We start from the raw sequence: 17,141 nt of genomic DNA, 5'->3' as shown, positions 1-17,141 counted from the left end.
GCTGTGATTTATTCCCATCCTCGAGGGGAAGAAGAGCCCCTGGCTCCTGACAAACTTTATTTGGAAATGCAGCGGCTCGTACCCTCCCTCCCCGCTCCCCAGGGCTTCCAGGCCCTGGGATGGAAACGCGGGAGGCATTTCGCGGGACATTTGTTACCGGCTGCAGCGCAGCCCAAATCCCGCATTCTGGAAGGTTTCCCAGCGCTGCCGAGCAGGCAACACACCGTGACAGGTTTTTTTTTTTTTTTTTTTTTTTTTCCCTCCTCTAATGAGAAGAAGGGTAAAGATCCCCGGATATGCACCAGGTGTTTATCCCGACACCCCCCCGCCCCCGGCCGGCATAAACCATTCAGCCCACGTCGCTGTCGCCCACTCGAGGCGGAGGGCAGGAGGGATGGCGGGCGGCCAGCAGCCCTCCTCCGGGGCCGCGGGGTCAGCGTAGCCCCCGGGGAAGGCGGCGAGGACCCGGCAGGGCTTCCCCCCGCCCTCCCCATTCCCGGAGCCCGCGGGTTTTCCAAACTTTCCGTGTCCGCCGCCGCCGTGATTGGCGCGGCGGAGGCCACCTCCATGCAAATGAAGCCCCGCCGCCCGCCGCCCGCAGATCAATAGGGACGCGGGGGAAGGAGCATGCATTCCGCCTGGGCCGGCGCGGGGAGAGCCGGCCGCAGCACGCCCCGAGCGCCCCCCGAAACAGCCCCCACCGACGGCTCCCCGCAGGCTGCCGGGGCACCCCCCTCCCGGCACCCCGAGCCCCTCTAAAGCGAGAGCTTCCCTCCTCTGCTTTCTTATGAACCCAGGATGAGCAGCAAAGAGGAGCCGAGCAAGTGCTGTCCGGCGGCTGCTCCCATCTCCAGTTTCACCATCCAGTCCATCCTGGGCAGCGGCAGCGCCGATCCCCCCCGGGAAGCCGGAGACAGGGCGCCCGCCTGGCCCGCCCGCGCCCGGAACCTCTCCCTGTCCTCGGAGGACGAGGAGCCGGAGGAGAGCTGGAAGCACCGCGGCTGCTTCTGCCCCGAGGCTCAGGGCCCCGCCGAGGCGTGCCACAAGCACCAGCCGCTCAGCTTCACCTGTCTCGGTGAGTACCCGCAGGGATGGGATGGGATGCGATGGGATGGGATGGGATGGGATGGGGCGGCCGGGCCCCGCCGGGAAGGGCCGCGGAGGGCTCGGCCCCGGTCCGGCCCCCGCCGGGAAGGGGGAGGCGGGGGCACGTCGCACCTTCGCTGCTTTCGGGGCAAAGAGTATTTGCGCCGTCCGTGGGTGAAGTGGGGAGGAAGGAACTCCAGGAAAAACGGGGTGGCTTTTTTCTTTTCTTTTTTCCCACCCCATCCGGCGTTGATTTCCCGGAGGGATGCGGTGCGATGGATAACCCTCGTTTTCTTAGATTCTGATTACAGCGCTCGGGCAGAGGGAAGAACGATGTTTATTTTAATTTTTTTTTCTCCTAAGCATTATTTCTGAATAAACGGTCTGTGAAATGCCATGCTGTAAAGTAAAATTTGCCGACTCGTGTCAGATAGGAAGCCTGGTACTCAGGTGCTTTCACTGTGGCACGCACACTCACCTGTCCATCGATCCATCCATCCATCCATCCATCCATCCATCCATCCATCCATCCATCCATCCATCCATCCAACAGAGGAACAGGGATACCCAGGACGGGATGGCTTCCCCTGGCGTCGGTTGTGTGTTCTCCCGGGAGCAGAGGCTGCGGGTGCCTCCCCAGGGTCCCACCTCGGTGCTTTTTCCCTCGGTGGCGGGGGGCTCGGCCGTCGGGGGTCCCGGTGCCGGCCGCCGTGCGACCCCCGCGCTGTCGCTCTGTTGCAGGCAGCGCCAAGGGCAGCGGAGCGGCGGCTGCGGGCAGCGGGGAGCGGGGGCCCTTCCTCTCGCCCCCCCAGCAGGACTGTAAGGACGAGAAGGAGAAGCCGCTGGGGCCTTCCTCGCCCTCCTGCGGGGACCGGCAGCGCGACGGCGGGGACCGGCAGGCCGGCGCCGCCAAGAAGAAGACGCGCACCGTGTTCAGCCGCAGCCAGGTCTATCAGCTGGAGTCCACCTTCGACATGAAGCGCTACCTGAGCAGCTCGGAGCGGGCCTGCCTGGCCTCCAGCCTGCAGCTCACCGAGACCCAGGTGAAGACCTGGTTCCAGAACCGCAGGAACAAGTGGAAACGACAGCTCTCGGCCGAGCTGGAGGCGGCCAACATGGCCCACGCCTCGGCGCAGACTCTGGTGGGGATGCCGCTGGTGTTCAGAGACAATTCCCTGCTCCGAGTGCCGGTGCCCCGGTCCATCGCCTTCCCCGCCCCTCTCTACTACCCCGGCAGCAACCTCTCGGCCTTACCGCTCTACAACCTCTACAACAAGATCGACTACTGAGCCCCGTGCCCCTCGCCCCGCGCCCGCCCCGTCGGGACCCGCACCGGGAGCGGGGCCGGGGGCTCCGGCCGCCCCCATGGACACAGCACCCAAACTGATGGGAGGGACGGGCAAACGGAGAGCCCGGGGCGCCGGGGGCACCCCCGCTCTCCCCTCCTGCTCTCCTGCCACTTGAAAAGAAAAAAAAAATTAATTAAAAAAAAAAAGCGTTATTTCAGATCTGTAAATATTTTTAAAGAAAGTAAGAAAGAATGAAAAAAAAAAAATTAAACCGTTTTAAGCCTCGTTTGTAAATTTGCCACCTCGGTCGCGTGTCCCCGAGGGGGACCCCGGCGGCCGGGCCGGGAAGGGCCCGCGGGGCCGGGGATCGATGCTCGGGAGAGCCAAAACGACTCGTAACGCCGAGGGTTTATTTTTCCAGATTGTTTTACTCCTTATCTCGTTTCCTGCAGGGAATCCCAGCCGGGCCTGACCGCCCGCCCATGCCTGGGGCGGCGGGGGCTCGCCGCCCTTGTCTCGGCTGAGAGGTGAAGGGTATTTCCCGAAAAGTTTCGTAAACGGGGACCTTTATTTTCTGTTTTTCGGAGTGTTTTGGTGGAAGCCGCGGTGATGGGCTCGGTGTTCCCGGGGACTGGTCCCTGCTCTCCGCGGCCCGGGCTCGCACTGGGCATCCTCGACGGCTCCCCACGGGCCACAGCCTCGATCGGTCACTCAGAACAATAAACCCCACGGCAAGCGGTGACAGAACTGCGGCCGCCGCAAACGAGGTAACAGCAACAGCGACGAGGACAGCGAGAAACACCGCCCGAAAAACAGAGAAAAAAAAATATCCGAAGGGATAAATAAGGCGTTTTTCCGTGCGGGGAAGGAGAACGCTCTCCACGCGTTCCACAGCCGGTGTTTAAGCCACAGACCCCTTGCCCTGGGGTAGCGGCAGCCGGGCTGGGGAACACAGCCCCGCTCCGTCGCTCCGCCTTTCGGACTCTTTTTTTCGGTTTGTTTTTTTTTTGGAGGGGGTAATAACTCGTATTTCGGGTTATAACCGTTAATACTGCTAAAGCCCAGCCTCTCTTTCCCCGCGGCACCAGCCCGCGCGGTTCCCTCGGGGGATCTCCCGGGTCCCTCCGTTATCAGCCGGGATGGGGTCGAGCTGAAGGCGCCGAGCCCCTCACGCCGCCGCCCGCCCCGGGAGCGGCGAACTACAACTCCCGGCAGGCCCCGCGGCGGCGGGCTCGCGGCGCACGTCGGGGACGCAGCGTCACGCACGTTCGAACCGGCCAATCGCGGGGGCGGGCCGCAGTGCGCGTGCGCGGGCGGCGGCGGCGGCGGCTGAGGTGAGGCCGGGATCGGGGATTCGGGATTGAGGATCGGGGATCCGTGATCGGGATCCTGGGCACGGCCGAACTCTCCCGCCTCGGCCGCGTGTTCATTCCCCGGTGCTGCTCCCTCCCTCCCTGGTTCCCGGGCCCTTCTTCACTCTCCTCCCTTCCCGCAGCGTTTTCCTCATCCCGGCGCTCTTCACAGGCACCGAGGCCTCGGGGCCACCGTAACTCCGAAAGCTTTTCCTTGGCGGCCCGTGGAGCAGCGGGAGGAGCTCGTTCGTCATGAAAACGGTACTTGGAGTTTCATTTTTTTCTGAATAAAAGCGCGGGCGGGGAGTCCCGAGGCTCTCACCGGAGCGTTCTGCGTTGTTCCAGCGGCTCCGTCCACCTGAGTGACGCCAGTGCCAAGAGGAGCTGTAAAAGCACAGATTTCTTGCTTGTTCACTAAAGATTATTAATTTGTTTCTTTCTTTTACCAAACTGAACCCCGTAGTTAAGTCAGAATCGTCATTTCAGCAGCATGTGCTTTCTCTACTATTTTAAAATTTTTTTTTTTTTTTTTTTTTTTTTTTTTTTTTTTTTTTTTTTTTTTTTTTTTTCTTATGGTGTTTCAACATTTTACCAGGACTTTGTTGTTTGGGGTGGGCACAGCACTGTGGTTTGGCAGTCCTGGTTGTGGAGAAGCTGTTTTTGTGAAAATGTGGAGCTCTGGGTCTGATTCTTGTTTTTAAACCATGTGTAAGAGGCAGGATATATTTAAATTCTGATATTATGAACATTGTTCTGGATTAAAAATATTTTTGGGACGTTCTTCCAGGTTTCTTGTGTAAGCAGCTTTGCCCCTGGAGTTGCTTTTGGGCTGGTTAATAAATTGTACCAGGCCTCAAATAATACAATAACTTGTACCTCAAACCTCATGTTTTGTTGTTTGAGTTTTCTGGCTTAAGTAGGCACAGCAATAAGCTTGTCCAATTTAATTTTCCCAGTTGTTCTGAATTTCTTTAGATATTGTGTCTCTGGAGCTGCATCTGAAACATCCTCAGCAGGTGCTACTGAATTCCAAGCAGCTTTCCCATGGAAAGATGTGTGGCAAAACCTCAAGGCTCTCTTCTCCCAAGAGTTCCCAAAACAGGGCTAAAAATGGGGCTCAGAAAGATGCTTTTCTATTATTAAAAGATTTTTTTTTCCCCTCTATCACTTCATGCTTAAATAGTAGAAATAGCACTTTATGTTGACAGAGTGGGTGAATTTTTGTGGTTTTTTTTGAAAGATATCTTAGGGAGCAAAGATCCCACTCAGGAAATCTCTCCAGTGTAGGAATGTGTGTTCCTCACTTCATTGCACCACTTGATGATTGTCCAGTTTCTGACAAGCACTGAAGTGGAACCATTGTGCCCTAAGTTTGCCCTTGTTTCATCTGCTCCTGGTCTCCTGATTTACTCTCAGAGGTGTCATCTTACCTTTGCAGTTGTAACTACAGATCCTGTAACAGTGCTCCAGAAAATCTGAGCTAATGCACTGCTCTGCCCCTTTAGCACAAGGTAAATGTGCTGTGAAGGCCCTGAGAAGCCTTGAAAAGAGGCATTTTCTTCTTTTAGAGTGTTTGTGAGGTCCAAGCTGTTTCCCAGCTGAAATTTGCAGTTGATAGCTTCTGCTGTCCTTGGAATTTTTCAACAGACTAGTACTGGAGTGGGAGTGCTGCATTTGCCTTTGGTTGAAGTGTTGGTATCTTTTCCTGGTCACATCCCATGACAGTTCCATGGTCACTCCACATTTCAGCACTTCACAAAACATAACTTCCCTTTCTTTCCTTGCCCTTTGGTTTCTAAGAGAGGGGAAAAAAAACCAAAACAACAGTCTTAAAGCTTTTTGTTGCACTTATTTTACAGCACTTACGGAAGCCTAAAGGTCTGAAAGTTGCCAAGTGCCCAAAACTGTATAAAAGATGATCCAGTTGCAATTCTTGGAAGTGTGTGACAGTCATACCAATCCAGGAGCAAATCAACGCTTCTTGGAGTTTTCAAATCCAATTTCTTTCTGCTAATTTGTGTTTTTTAAAGGATCTTCTTGATGTTCACAATAACTTATAAATATTTACTTAAAAAAAAACATAGCCACACACTCAGCAGAGTGGGGGAAATACATTTGTAAATGACAATATCTAAGCTTACAGATTATAATAATGATCATAATATTTTTGTGTTGTTTATTCATGTTGCATTTAGAAGGTCTCTGTAGAGAAAGGCGTTTATTGAGGTTTTGGACAGGGATTGAATTTTTGAGTTTCTGAGATATTTGGGTGTTCTGAGTAAAAGGCAGTGAAATTTTCAGGTCTGCTTTTGCCTTTCAGAGGATTCAGTCTTGTTCACTTTGTGCTCTTGGGAGTCATTAAAATTGCCTCTGTGCCTCATTGTGTGCAGATGACGGGATCAAACGAGTTCAAACTCAACCAAACTCCAGATGATGGGATTTCATCAGTGAAGTTCAGTCCAAACACGTCTCAGTTCCTGCTCGTCTCATCCTGGGACACAACTGTGCGTCTCTATGATGTTCCTGCCAACACCATGAGACTCAAATATCAGCATTCAGGAGCTGTCCTGGACTGTGCTTTTTATGTAAGTGTGGGAGGGGGGGTTTAATTATTATTTTACAGCTGTAGAGTGCCCAATGTATGAGAAATTGTCAGTCCCTGAAATTAAAGAGGGGGCCTGCCTGTGCCTTTTTTTCACTGTTTGTCGTGTGGCTTGTGAAAAACGAGTTCCACTCTCTTAAGGATCTTTATAAGTTTAATAAAAAAATGAAAATAGACAATTGGGAGACAGAAGAGCAAAAGTTCCAGCTGGGGTGCCTCATCAGAAAGCACACACTTCTCTTTCAAATACTGTGTTTTAAGGATTGCTGTATTACATATTCAGTAGATTTTAATGCATGATTCAAAACATTTTTTTCGAGTTTTTATTTGTTTCAAATACCCCAGTCATCTTACCTGGTAGATTTATTTGTGGGTGGCTCCACTCTGTCTGGTAAGATGAGTCTTATAAATCTTTTTCTTGAGGTTTTTGGTTATTTTCATTTTGATAAAAAACCCCAGAAAGTTAGCAGTCTTTATGCAGGGTTACAAGGTGACAACCCTCTCCTTGTAGCTTCTGGCTTGATCAGTTTAGATGTTACAAAGAAGAAAAAAAAAAAATCCAGTCTTTTTACTGTTAACCCTCTGGTACAATAAAAAAAAAAGACATTCATTACCTTTCTAAAGTCTATTAGTAGAACATAATACAGTACAATTATACATATAGTATTCATGTTAATATTTGCAGAAAGCCAACTCTGTAATATGAATTTATAACAGGCTGATGCTGTACTGTGGATCAAGACTCAAATTCTCAAATGGTATCTCCCTTCTAAATCAGTTTTGGGATTACACTGCACCTAGATGGGACTTAGGTTGTCAGTCCTTTAAAATATGAAGAAATGGAAATTATTTGGTGTAGCCTCTATCTGCCTTTTAAAAATTTATTTTAGTTTTACTTCTAAACTAAAGAAATTCATATTACTCAAAGCACTTAAACATTTTGTAAAGCTTCTGTCTGTTTAAATCTGGGTCAGATCTTAACATCTATGTCTTAATTCCTGTCTTCCCAAAACTCTTGAAATCAGGTCCTTTGTTATGAGTTTAGGATGCTGAATTCAGAGCAGCCATGGAAATTTAATAAGGTGAATTTTATACTTTATAGGATCCTACCCATGCCTGGAGCGGAGGGCTGGATCAGCAACTGAAAATGCACGACTTAAACACGGACCAAGGTGAGCAGATTGAATTCTAAATGTTGTCAGCAACTGGCCTGAGCTTCAGATTTATCTACTGACATGCACAGAATATTAATATTCTTCAGCTTCTTTAGATGGGGGATGTTTAAGTGTCTGGCAGACTAAGAAGTGACCCCAGTAAAGACCACCTAAAAACCAGGAAGAGTTTGGCATTGCCAGAAAGTTTGGTGGCTGCTTGCAGGATGCCTTGAATTGATTTTCTGGTGATAACTCTGCTCTGCCATAGGCTGCAGTGCCTCAGTTAGGGGGAAGTAGCCAAGCTGAATTAAAACTGAGCATGTTGTTTCTCAGAGGTTTGTGGTTTGGATGTATTCAGAATGATCTTTCATGGCAGTGGATATATAAAGCTTTTGCTTTTGTCAAGCATGGCCTTGTACTTCAGCTTCTCCTAAGAAAACATTGCTTGAAAGTAACAGTTGCAGTGCCTCACTGCTATAAAATATGGAACTGGTTTGTCTCACTTTTTTGTGTGTTTTTAAAGTGTTAAAAGCAAATTTCAGCTGGTCACCAGCACCAGCTAATAGGCAGGGCTTGACAAATGAGTGTGGGCAGTAATGCTAAAAAAGCTCAAATAATTCTGCCACAGCTGACTTCTACAAATGTTTTAATATTTTTATTAAGATGTAATACTAACTGCTTTCTCTTGTCATGTTATTGATATACACAAGCTTAAGTTGCTTTCTGTATTTGTGTATTTGTCAGTGTGATAACAGCTGATGCCTTATACCTGTAAAGGTCGCTCAGTGACTGCCTAAAATTCTTAAATCCTAAGAACAAGAGACATAAGTTTAAATGTACCAGTCCAGATCTTTGCAAAAATATACTTCTGAAGGCTGAATTATCCTTACAGAGACTTCTGGTGCAGAAATGCACCTTTAGAATGTCAGAAAATGCTTGTGCTGCAGTTGTGGTTTTTTTTTTTATTATTCTTTATTTCACACATTCTGACTGTTTGTAGGGCCAGTAACGTTGCAGGATGTTGTGGTTTTTTTCCAGAAAACCTTGTTGGTGCCCACGATGCTCCCATCAGGTGTGTGGAGTATTGCCCAGAAGTGAATGTCATGGTGACTGGCAGCTGGGATCAAACAGTCAAACTCTGGGATCCCAGAACTCCCTGTAATGCAGGAACCTTCTCCCAGCCTGAAAAGGTATGTGCTGCATTCCAGGAGTTAAATAATAAATCCTGGGACTGGGACATCACATAGGACACTGCCTTGGGCTGAATTTTTAAAGCTGAATTTGTGAAGTTGTATTTAATGTTTTTTAAACTGTCTGAAAGTGTAGCATTTTGAAAGATTAGCATTCATGATGTATTGACGTTTTTGTTGAGGGCTTTGGGCTTTCCTCGACCTTCCTTAATTCTTGATGCTTGTGCTGGACCACATTCTTAAAATTTCAAATAAATTTGAAGGAAAATCAAGCATCTTGGCTTAATTGTAATTTAGCTGATTTCCTTAAATGTTTTTAGGGATATTAGACCCTGGCACTCCTAAAATCTGGTTGTTTTGGAATGTGCACAGAACAGTCTCTCTATAGGAGACCATTTATGTTGACTGAAACAATATTTTATTTTTTTACTTGTGTTCAGAAAATTGAATAGAATTCCTTGTATTGTGATTTGCCTGTTTTGTCTTAATGCCTAGTAAATTTGGATATTCTCCTGAAGCTGAAATCCTCTGTGCTAATGGGAGACTCAGAGAAATAAGATAAAATGGGATATCCTCAGCTTTTTCTCATGGCCATATGATGTGTTCACTTCTCATGCTGCTTACAGCAGTGTCACTGAAAAAATTAACAGGAATTCCTGTTTTTTTTCAGAGACTCCTAAACACAGGCTGGCTTGCTGGATAATTTTACACAGGAATTGTTTGTTTTTTGTTTTTTGTTTTTTTGCCTGTACCTTTTAAAAATTTTAATTTAGCACTGTGACATCCCATTGTCAAGTCCTAATTATGAACCATCATTACCTTCCCTTTGCCCCTTACTTTTGTTCCCAGCAGAGCTGGATCTACTTCTGGCAAGACCTTAGTGCAGAATAAAGTAATTGCATTATTTCTAGTTTTGATTTATAGATGTATGTAGCATGTAAAGAACTGTGATAAATTGCTGACAGAATATCATATAATGGACAGCCACAGTGAATCAAGCTGCTTATTGGTTCAGCAAGGTTCATTATGTCATTTTTTTAATGCTGCCTTTGATGAATGTGTACACCTACTCCACTGCATGACAACGGTTTCATTTGATTTATGGCTGTGTGGCCGAGAAAGAACACTCACTGTACAGGTGTGACATCAGTTTGTGAAGAAGATTTAAGATATTTAATGTTCTTTGTGCCTTTGTTTCCCTATATGTACACAAACACATTTTATATAGTGTTTAGGAATGTTTCTGGACCTATTTTTACATCAATAACAAAAAATTGTCCTGATAAAAGGTGCAACTGCTATCAGCTCAAAGTTTTTTTACCCTTTTTAGGAGTAATGGGGATCATCAGAAATTTTGGGCAACTCCTGTGTGAATATTTAAGACTTTTTCTGTCTTAGAATCTCAGTCTTAAGAGTTCAATAATCAGATTTGAGAGAAGAAAGCATGCTGGGTGGATGAGAATTGGTTAAAGAAAGCTTTTTTATCTATATCTGTACATAAACACACTTGTCTGCTTAGCTTTTTATTAGAAATTAACTTTTTGAAAACATATTTGTAGCAAATGAAGAGGAAAGTTGTTTTGTCTGACGTTTTGGTGCAGTTTTACCAGAACCAGGCAGCTTTGTTGGGTTTCATCAGAGCACCAGAAAGTGAAACCAAATGAAATCATCCAAGCACGTGCCAAAAGGGAGCTGATTCCCCCTGGCAGGATATCAGATCTCTTACACTTCGAGTTCCTGATCGGAGGAATGGCCAGGATCTGTTTCCTGTGTGTTTGGCTGCATTTGATCACTGGGAAAAGCTCATTCTCATCCTTTGCTCTTGTTGGCAGCTCAGAGGAAGCTGGATTCCGTCTGCTTATGTATCAACAATTTGGAATTCATTCCATAGCACTGTTATTTTTTTTTTTTAACTAAACCTCTTTCCTGTTTTTTTTTTTTTTTTTTTTTTTTTTTTTTTTTTTTTTTTTTTTTTTTTTTAATGTATCACCAGACGAACTGCATCCCAAGCAATAGTTGGGAACAACAATTCATGCACTAAATATTTTCATGTGAAATTTGATAAGCCAGAATTTCCCACTGAGCCACATTTTGGGGTAGAGTTAAAATTCCAAGCCATTATCTTTTTTTTTTTTTTCTAATATGTCAAGCGTATTGCTTTCTTCAAATTCACTTAGTTTTATTAAAGTATACAAAGCAATGTGGAGTTTTTTTAATGATGTCTTGGCAATTTATTTTCTTTTATTAACATGAAGCTCGACTTGAAATATTCAGTTTATAATGAAAAATACTTGGTTACCAGGTGGAGGGAAACAGAGAAGAAAATGTGTGATGTGGTTTTGTAGGACTAAACTGCAGAATCATGAACTGACAGTGGGAATGCAAAACCAAGCAGAGATTAATTCCAGTACCCATCACTTCCCCTCCTGTTCCTTTGCATGGGTTTTTCTTTTGCCATTAATTTCGGTGCTTGGAATAGGTTTTGAGCTTTTGAGTGCTACATCAGGGTGTTCTCACTAACCAGCTGCACATTCCTGCTGATTATCCCAAATTTGGGTTGTAAATTAAAGCTGCAGGGAATTCTGTTGCTGTGCATTCCATGGGAGATGTCACCATTGTGTTAGTGCTCATTGCTGACAGCTTGTTCTGTACAAAGAGCAGGGGGTTTTCAGACTAAAACGTTAAATACTGTAAATATGTATTTTTTTGGAAGGTCTACACCCTGTCAGTGTCTGGGGACAGGCTGATTGTGGGGACAGCAGGTCGGAGGGTGCTGGTGTGGGATTTGAGGAACATGGGATACGTTCAGCAGCGAAGGGAATCGAGCCTGAAGTACCAGACCCGCTGCATCAGAGCATTCCCCAACAAACAGGTATGGGAGCAATTCCTGCTGAAGGTTCTGCAGGAAAATGGGGGTTTATTTGCAAGTTTAGTTGTCAGTGGGGTGTGTTTTATAATCAAGTTTTGGGAGGGGGGAGGCCTCTTGTGGTACATTAATTCTTTTTAGTGCAGCTTAGCAATGCTTGCCACTGACCTACCAGCATGTTATGTTGTTGTTTTATTCTTCAAGATTTGTCTCCTTTTTTAGAAATAACCTATTTAATGAATCACAATGCTGACATGTAATTAAAAAACATCCTTCCCCTCCCCAGCTGCAGTAGAAGAGAGAAAACCAGAATTGGTGGCTCCTAAGCAGTTTTTATGCTTTGTCACCCAGAGTTCTTGAACAGTCTGTGAAAAGGGGCAGGATTAAAACTGCATGAATGTCGTTTATATATTTTTCTTTTTTTTCTCTCTCTGAGTCTGTGACATGCACTGCAAAACCCTGGATCCATTATCCAGGGGGAATTGTGCAATTCAGGTGCTCCTCCAGCTGTTCTGTGCAAGTTAACGTGGTGTGTCTGTGGTATTTCTTTTTCAAGGAAAGCAAGAAGATTGGCTTTCTCTGCCAAACTAATTTGTAAGGGAATTTTCTCCTGTACAGAGTGATAGTACAGGAATTGCAAGACCCAGTTACTTGTTCTTGAACTGGCATGAATGCTTTGTCCATTTTCAGTTCTAGTTATAGTAAAACAAGCTGATCTTCCAGATTGTATTGTAGGATGGATTTTAAAGAGCCTTGTTATAGCTAGGTATCATTGCAATCCTTTTTCTGAAAAGATCTATTATGGACTTAACTCAAAAGTGATAATAAAAGCATCTCAGGTTGCTCCAAGACAGGACTGTAATTAACTGGATAAGTGAACACAACTTGTAATCAAGTTTCACTGAAAATACTATTTCAGCTTGAGTGTTTAGTTGTTGGTATAAAGCTCTGAACTAATTTTAATGTAATGTAATTCCGAAACTAAATAGTCCTGTGAGTATCTCTCAGATATTTCAGATATTTAGGTCTTGGGGGAAAGGTGAACAAATGCAAGGGGTTCTTATCTCTTGAAATTTTTTTTCCCCAAAGACAAGCTTGTGTTTGGACCTGCAGAAGTAATTACAAGTCTCACTGTCAGCTTAAAACTGTGATGCAATGAGAATCTCTCTTAGAAAGCTTTTTTCTACCTTACCACTTCCTTAGAATTTAGAAGGCTATGAAATAAAATTGAATTGCAGTCTTTTCTCCCGTTGTAAACTTCTAAAACATGTAGCTCCAATTTTTTTCTTTTTTTTTCCTCTTGTTAGGGTTATGTTTTAAGTTCTATTGAAGGTCGTGTAGCCGTGGAATATTTGGATCCAAGCCCAGAAATCCAGAAGAAGAAATACGCATTCAAATGTCACCGTTTGAAGGAGAATAACATCGAGCAGATTTATCCAGTTAATGCCATTTCTTTCCACAATGTCCACAACACGTTTGCTACAGGTAAAAACTCAATTCTTTGTAACACTTGCATCAGTTCTTTTAGATGTGATGTACACAAATCAACCTTTGCTTCTGACTTTGCTTCTATACCCTGACTTTTTAAGCATTCAAATTGACAGATCAGCTTCTACTTCATATACCCTGACTTTTTAAGCATTTAAATTGCATTCATGCCGTAAGGCAGGGTTTTAAAATTATTTGATGTAGTGAGAGTTCTTAGCTTTTAATATTTCCCCCAAACAAAAATTTGTGTTTGGACCTGCAGATGTAATCACAGGTCTCACTGTCAGCTTAAAATTATGATGCAACCAGAATTTCTCTTAGCTTTTTTCTACTTTACCCCTTTCTTAGAATTTAGAGGGCTGTGAACTGTAATTGTTGTGGAGTCTTTTCTCCAGTTTGAGCAGGGAGTTTGGGAAATGCTCATTGTGTTCTTTACTGAATGAATCAACCCTGTGTTTTCCCTGACAAAGTAATTATAAGTAGTTTCCTTCTTTTTCCTGTGCTGCGTCCCTTCAGTTTTCTTTATTTCCCTCAATTACAAACAACCCATTTGCTACAGGTAAATACTCAATTCTTTGTAACACTCCCATCAGTTCCTTTAGATTTGATGTAAACAGATCAGCCTTTACTTCATATACCCTGACCTTTTAAGCATTCAAATTGCATTCATGCCATGAAGGAGGGTTTTAAAATTATTTGATGTAGTGAGAGTTCTCAGCTCTTAATATTATTTCCCCCCTCAAACACAAATTGGTATTTGGACCTGCAGATGTAATCCCAGGCCTCACTGTTAGCTTAAAACTATGATGGAATGAGAACCATACTTAAAAAACTTAGGGAAGCTTTTTTCTAAATTCTAAATCTTAGAATTTAGAGGCCTGTGAGCTATAATTGTATTGCAGTCTTTTCTCCAGTTAACTGCTTTAACAGGGAGTTTGGGAAATGCTCATACTGAATGAATCAACCCTGATTTTTGAAGTAATTATGAGTAGTTTCCTTCTTTTTCCTGTGCCGCATCCCTTCGGTTTCCTTTTCCCCCCTCAATTACGACTTACAAGCGGGTTTATTTCTCAACCCCGGCTGGCAGGCGGCTCTGACGGCTTCGTGAACATCTGGGACCCCTTCAACAAGAAGAGGCTGTGCCAGTTCCACCGTTACCCCACGAGCATCGCCTCGCTGGCCTTCAGCAGCGACGGCACCACGCTGGCCATCGCCTCCTCCTACATGTACGAGATGGACGACATCGAGCACCCCGAGGACGGCATCTACATCCGCCAGGTCACAGACGCCGAGACAAAGCCCAAGTGAGTCTCTGCTCCACCTGCAGGCTCCCTCAGCCTCCACCCCGAGGTTTATTAATTCCCCTAAATTCATCAGGAGCCTTGTTGATGGCAGGAGATAGCGCAGCTTGACAGTAAGGGCTGGGTTGGATCGTTATCTCCTTCGCCCAAGCTTTCAATATCCGTGGGTTGATAGACGGCCGATGGATAAAATTGTGCCTGGTTGTTTAGTGGGAGAAGAATGTCAAACTCTTATCCTCTTTCAATAGGTGCTATTATATGAAGCTGTAGAGTTATTGCAAGCTCGTTGCTTCAGGAATTGAGTGAAGAATTCAAGAATAATTTATTGGAGTAAATGTTAGCGTGTTTGGATATTTAAAACTTGGAGTGAATGCAATCTGTCACACTGAGTATGCACCCAGCTGTCAGAGTGAGCAGTGAATTTAGATTCTGTTCTAGGAAGGTTGTGTAAAATCAAGGAAAAGCTCTCTCAGTTCCTGGGTGTTGGGGTTTGCTGCAGCCCTTTGATAACACACTTTCCTGTCGTTGTTGCTGTCAAAACGAGGCAAAACTGATTGATGGAGGTAAAAATTCCTGTTCAGCTCACTTTGGCATGAATGTTACACAGAAAAATTGCCATCCCAGTGCAGAGTTGTGCTGCCCTTAATGATGGAGGCACATGAGCAGTTGGCTTTATTTTCACATTCCTGTTCTTTATCACTGCTAGGTTTTTTTCTCTTCTAGTACTCAATCTGTCTTACACCTTATCAGGTTGTCTCCATTATTAAAAGTGTCTGTGAAAACAGATACATAAATGATCAAATTTCTTGAGTTTAAAACCTCAAGACCTTTCCTTCCACTCCCTTAAGTGACTTGTCTGTTGCTTTGGAGCAGCTGTTTTATACCTATGAAGATGAGATATTTATTATTGTATAACTTCCACATTGCTCACTTGGAGATACTTATTTTAAAGTAATTTTGATACTCCTAGAAAAATAAGGCCAGAATTATTTTAGTATTGTTTTTTTGGGAGTTTCTCAAGTGGAAAAATCCAAATATGGTGATTAAATATTTAAAAAAAATTAAATACATTTATGAGTAATTTTGTTTCGTTGTATTTTTCAAAGTTAATAAAAGAGTACTTGATGCTGTTGGTTTTCTAATAATAAGAACTGCTTTCAGTTCTTTGGTTTTTATTCATTGCTAGTTAGAGTTGCTAATTCTGTAGATGCTTCATTCTGCTGTACAAGGAGGTTAATCTACAATTAAACAATATTTCCTCTTGGCCCTCCATTATTTTCTGAAACAGATGGTTCATCATTTCCTGGGCTGTTAAACACAGCAAGGTTAAGGTTAGACTCTTGGGAATCAGCTAGTTTGGAATCTTATTAGGCTGTAGAAGGAAAACTAATAAGAATACTCCTTAATATCATTTTGTGACTGTAAACAATTATTTATTAGCAAACAATTGATCCCAGAAGGGCAAATTGTTTGAGTCAGTAATGAGCTGAGAAAAGACAGAGCATATCTGCGTATTTGGAAAATAATTGTAACGTAATTGCAATGCATTTAGGCAGGCATCTTTTTGGACCTGTTTCTATCTTTAAATGAATTTCTGAAAACATTAACGAGGTTTATATGCTTTTCTGACATTTACAAGTTGCTTGTGCCAACCTTGGGGCACTAAGAATGATGGGTACATTTTAGTGGTTCAGTAGTGTGAGTCATCCCTGGTTTATTCTAAAAATAAGTTGCTTAGGACAGAAGACTAATGGCAGTTTCATAGTGATCTTTTTGCATGTTAATTTGAGTCACAGTGTTTCTGCACAATGCATTCTTAGTGCATCAAGTGGATCACATAAAGATGATTTTTTTCATCATTAAATTCATAGATTCCGTGTCTTGATCCAAGTGAAAGCTGACTTTCTGCTTTCCTAGGATGTTGAATGTTCTACCTGCTGATGATTGCTCCAAATAGTCTTCCTAAAATAGAGTTTATTTATTGCAGGTCTACTTAGACTGCTGGAGATACTCCTGCTCTACAAGAGATGCTCACCTGCTCCCTACAAGGCTCCACTAAAACAAGCGAAGTGAGAAGAGCAATCTTTGTACTCCTGTTGTTTTAATTAAGAAATGTTAGTTTGTTTCTTGTAGTTTGTCTAAATCTGTCTTTCCTTGCCTGCTTATGTTAGTGAAACTTTTTTCTTTATCTGCTGTCTGGAGCTGAATTACTTCATTCCTGTAGATAATATTTTAAAAATTTAGACATTTTGTAGTATCTGACTATGAAAAGTCCACTCCTTTCAATAAATACCTATAGATTTTTTGAAAAATACTTTGTGTAGCAGCCTTTACTGATTGTGAAACAAATGTTGAGACCAAACCCTTAAATTGCAGGAGTTCTTAAGTTCTAGATCTTCCTGATGAGAAAATTTCTGAATCTTTAATGTTTTTCCAATGAGATGAACCAGGAAATAAAAAGAAATATTTTCTGTCGAGTATAACCACTAAAACCTGTCTCACTCAACTCTGCTGGCAGAGCAGACTCAGACTGCTCTTCTGGTCACTTGTGTCAGGTGTTACTACTTAAATATTTATTTTGCATTGACTGGTAAGGAGGGACAGAAAAGCTGAGGCTCCAGGAAGGTGATTGAATGTGGGTATTTTGGACTGGAGATTGGATTCATTCTTTGCTTCCAACTTCTTCTCTTCTATCAGTGCCGGTGTAGGCAGTGGGAGCACTTTATTACCTGCAGGAAAACAAACTTACTGCCAACAGGAATTGGTACCAGCTCGTTGCAGAGAAGGTGGTGATGGAGAGGAAACAACTCTGT

At 44.1% G+C, this 17,141-nt stretch overlaps 2 protein-coding genes across 2 annotated transcripts; both read left to right on the top strand.

Moving 5' to 3' along the window:
* The first annotated feature begins 483 nt into the window (after positions 1–483).
* On the top strand, positions 484–2,424 carry HMX2 (H6 family homeobox 2). The gene is made up of 2 exons (XM_066324465.1): positions 484–1,075; positions 1,828–2,424. Exons 1-2 carry the CDS (start codon positions 799–801, stop codon positions 2,373–2,375), a joined length of 825 nt encoding a protein of 274 aa, XP_066180562.1. The 5' UTR covers positions 484–798; the 3' UTR covers positions 2,376–2,424.
* Positions 2,425–3,664: 1,240 nt separating this feature from the next.
* BUB3 (BUB3 mitotic checkpoint protein) lies at positions 3,665–16,811 on the top strand. The gene is made up of 9 exons (XM_066323450.1): positions 3,665–3,709; positions 3,871–3,988; positions 6,118–6,312; positions 7,432–7,501; positions 8,522–8,673; positions 11,387–11,545; positions 12,847–13,024; positions 14,115–14,331; positions 16,316–16,811. Exons 2-9 carry the CDS (start codon positions 3,980–3,982, stop codon positions 16,323–16,325), a joined length of 990 nt encoding a protein of 329 aa, XP_066179547.1. The 5' UTR covers positions 3,665–3,709; positions 3,871–3,979; the 3' UTR covers positions 16,326–16,811.
* Positions 16,812–17,141: the final 330 nt, after the last annotated feature.

This window comes from Sylvia atricapilla, chromosome 8 (assembly GCF_009819655.1).
Source record: "Sylvia atricapilla isolate bSylAtr1 chromosome 8, bSylAtr1.pri, whole genome shotgun sequence".
Classification (NCBI taxonomy): Eukaryota; Metazoa; Chordata; class Aves; order Passeriformes; family Sylviidae; genus Sylvia; species Sylvia atricapilla.
Note: the sequence above shows the minus strand (reverse complement) of the source record. Positions and strands in the feature narration are given on the sequence as shown.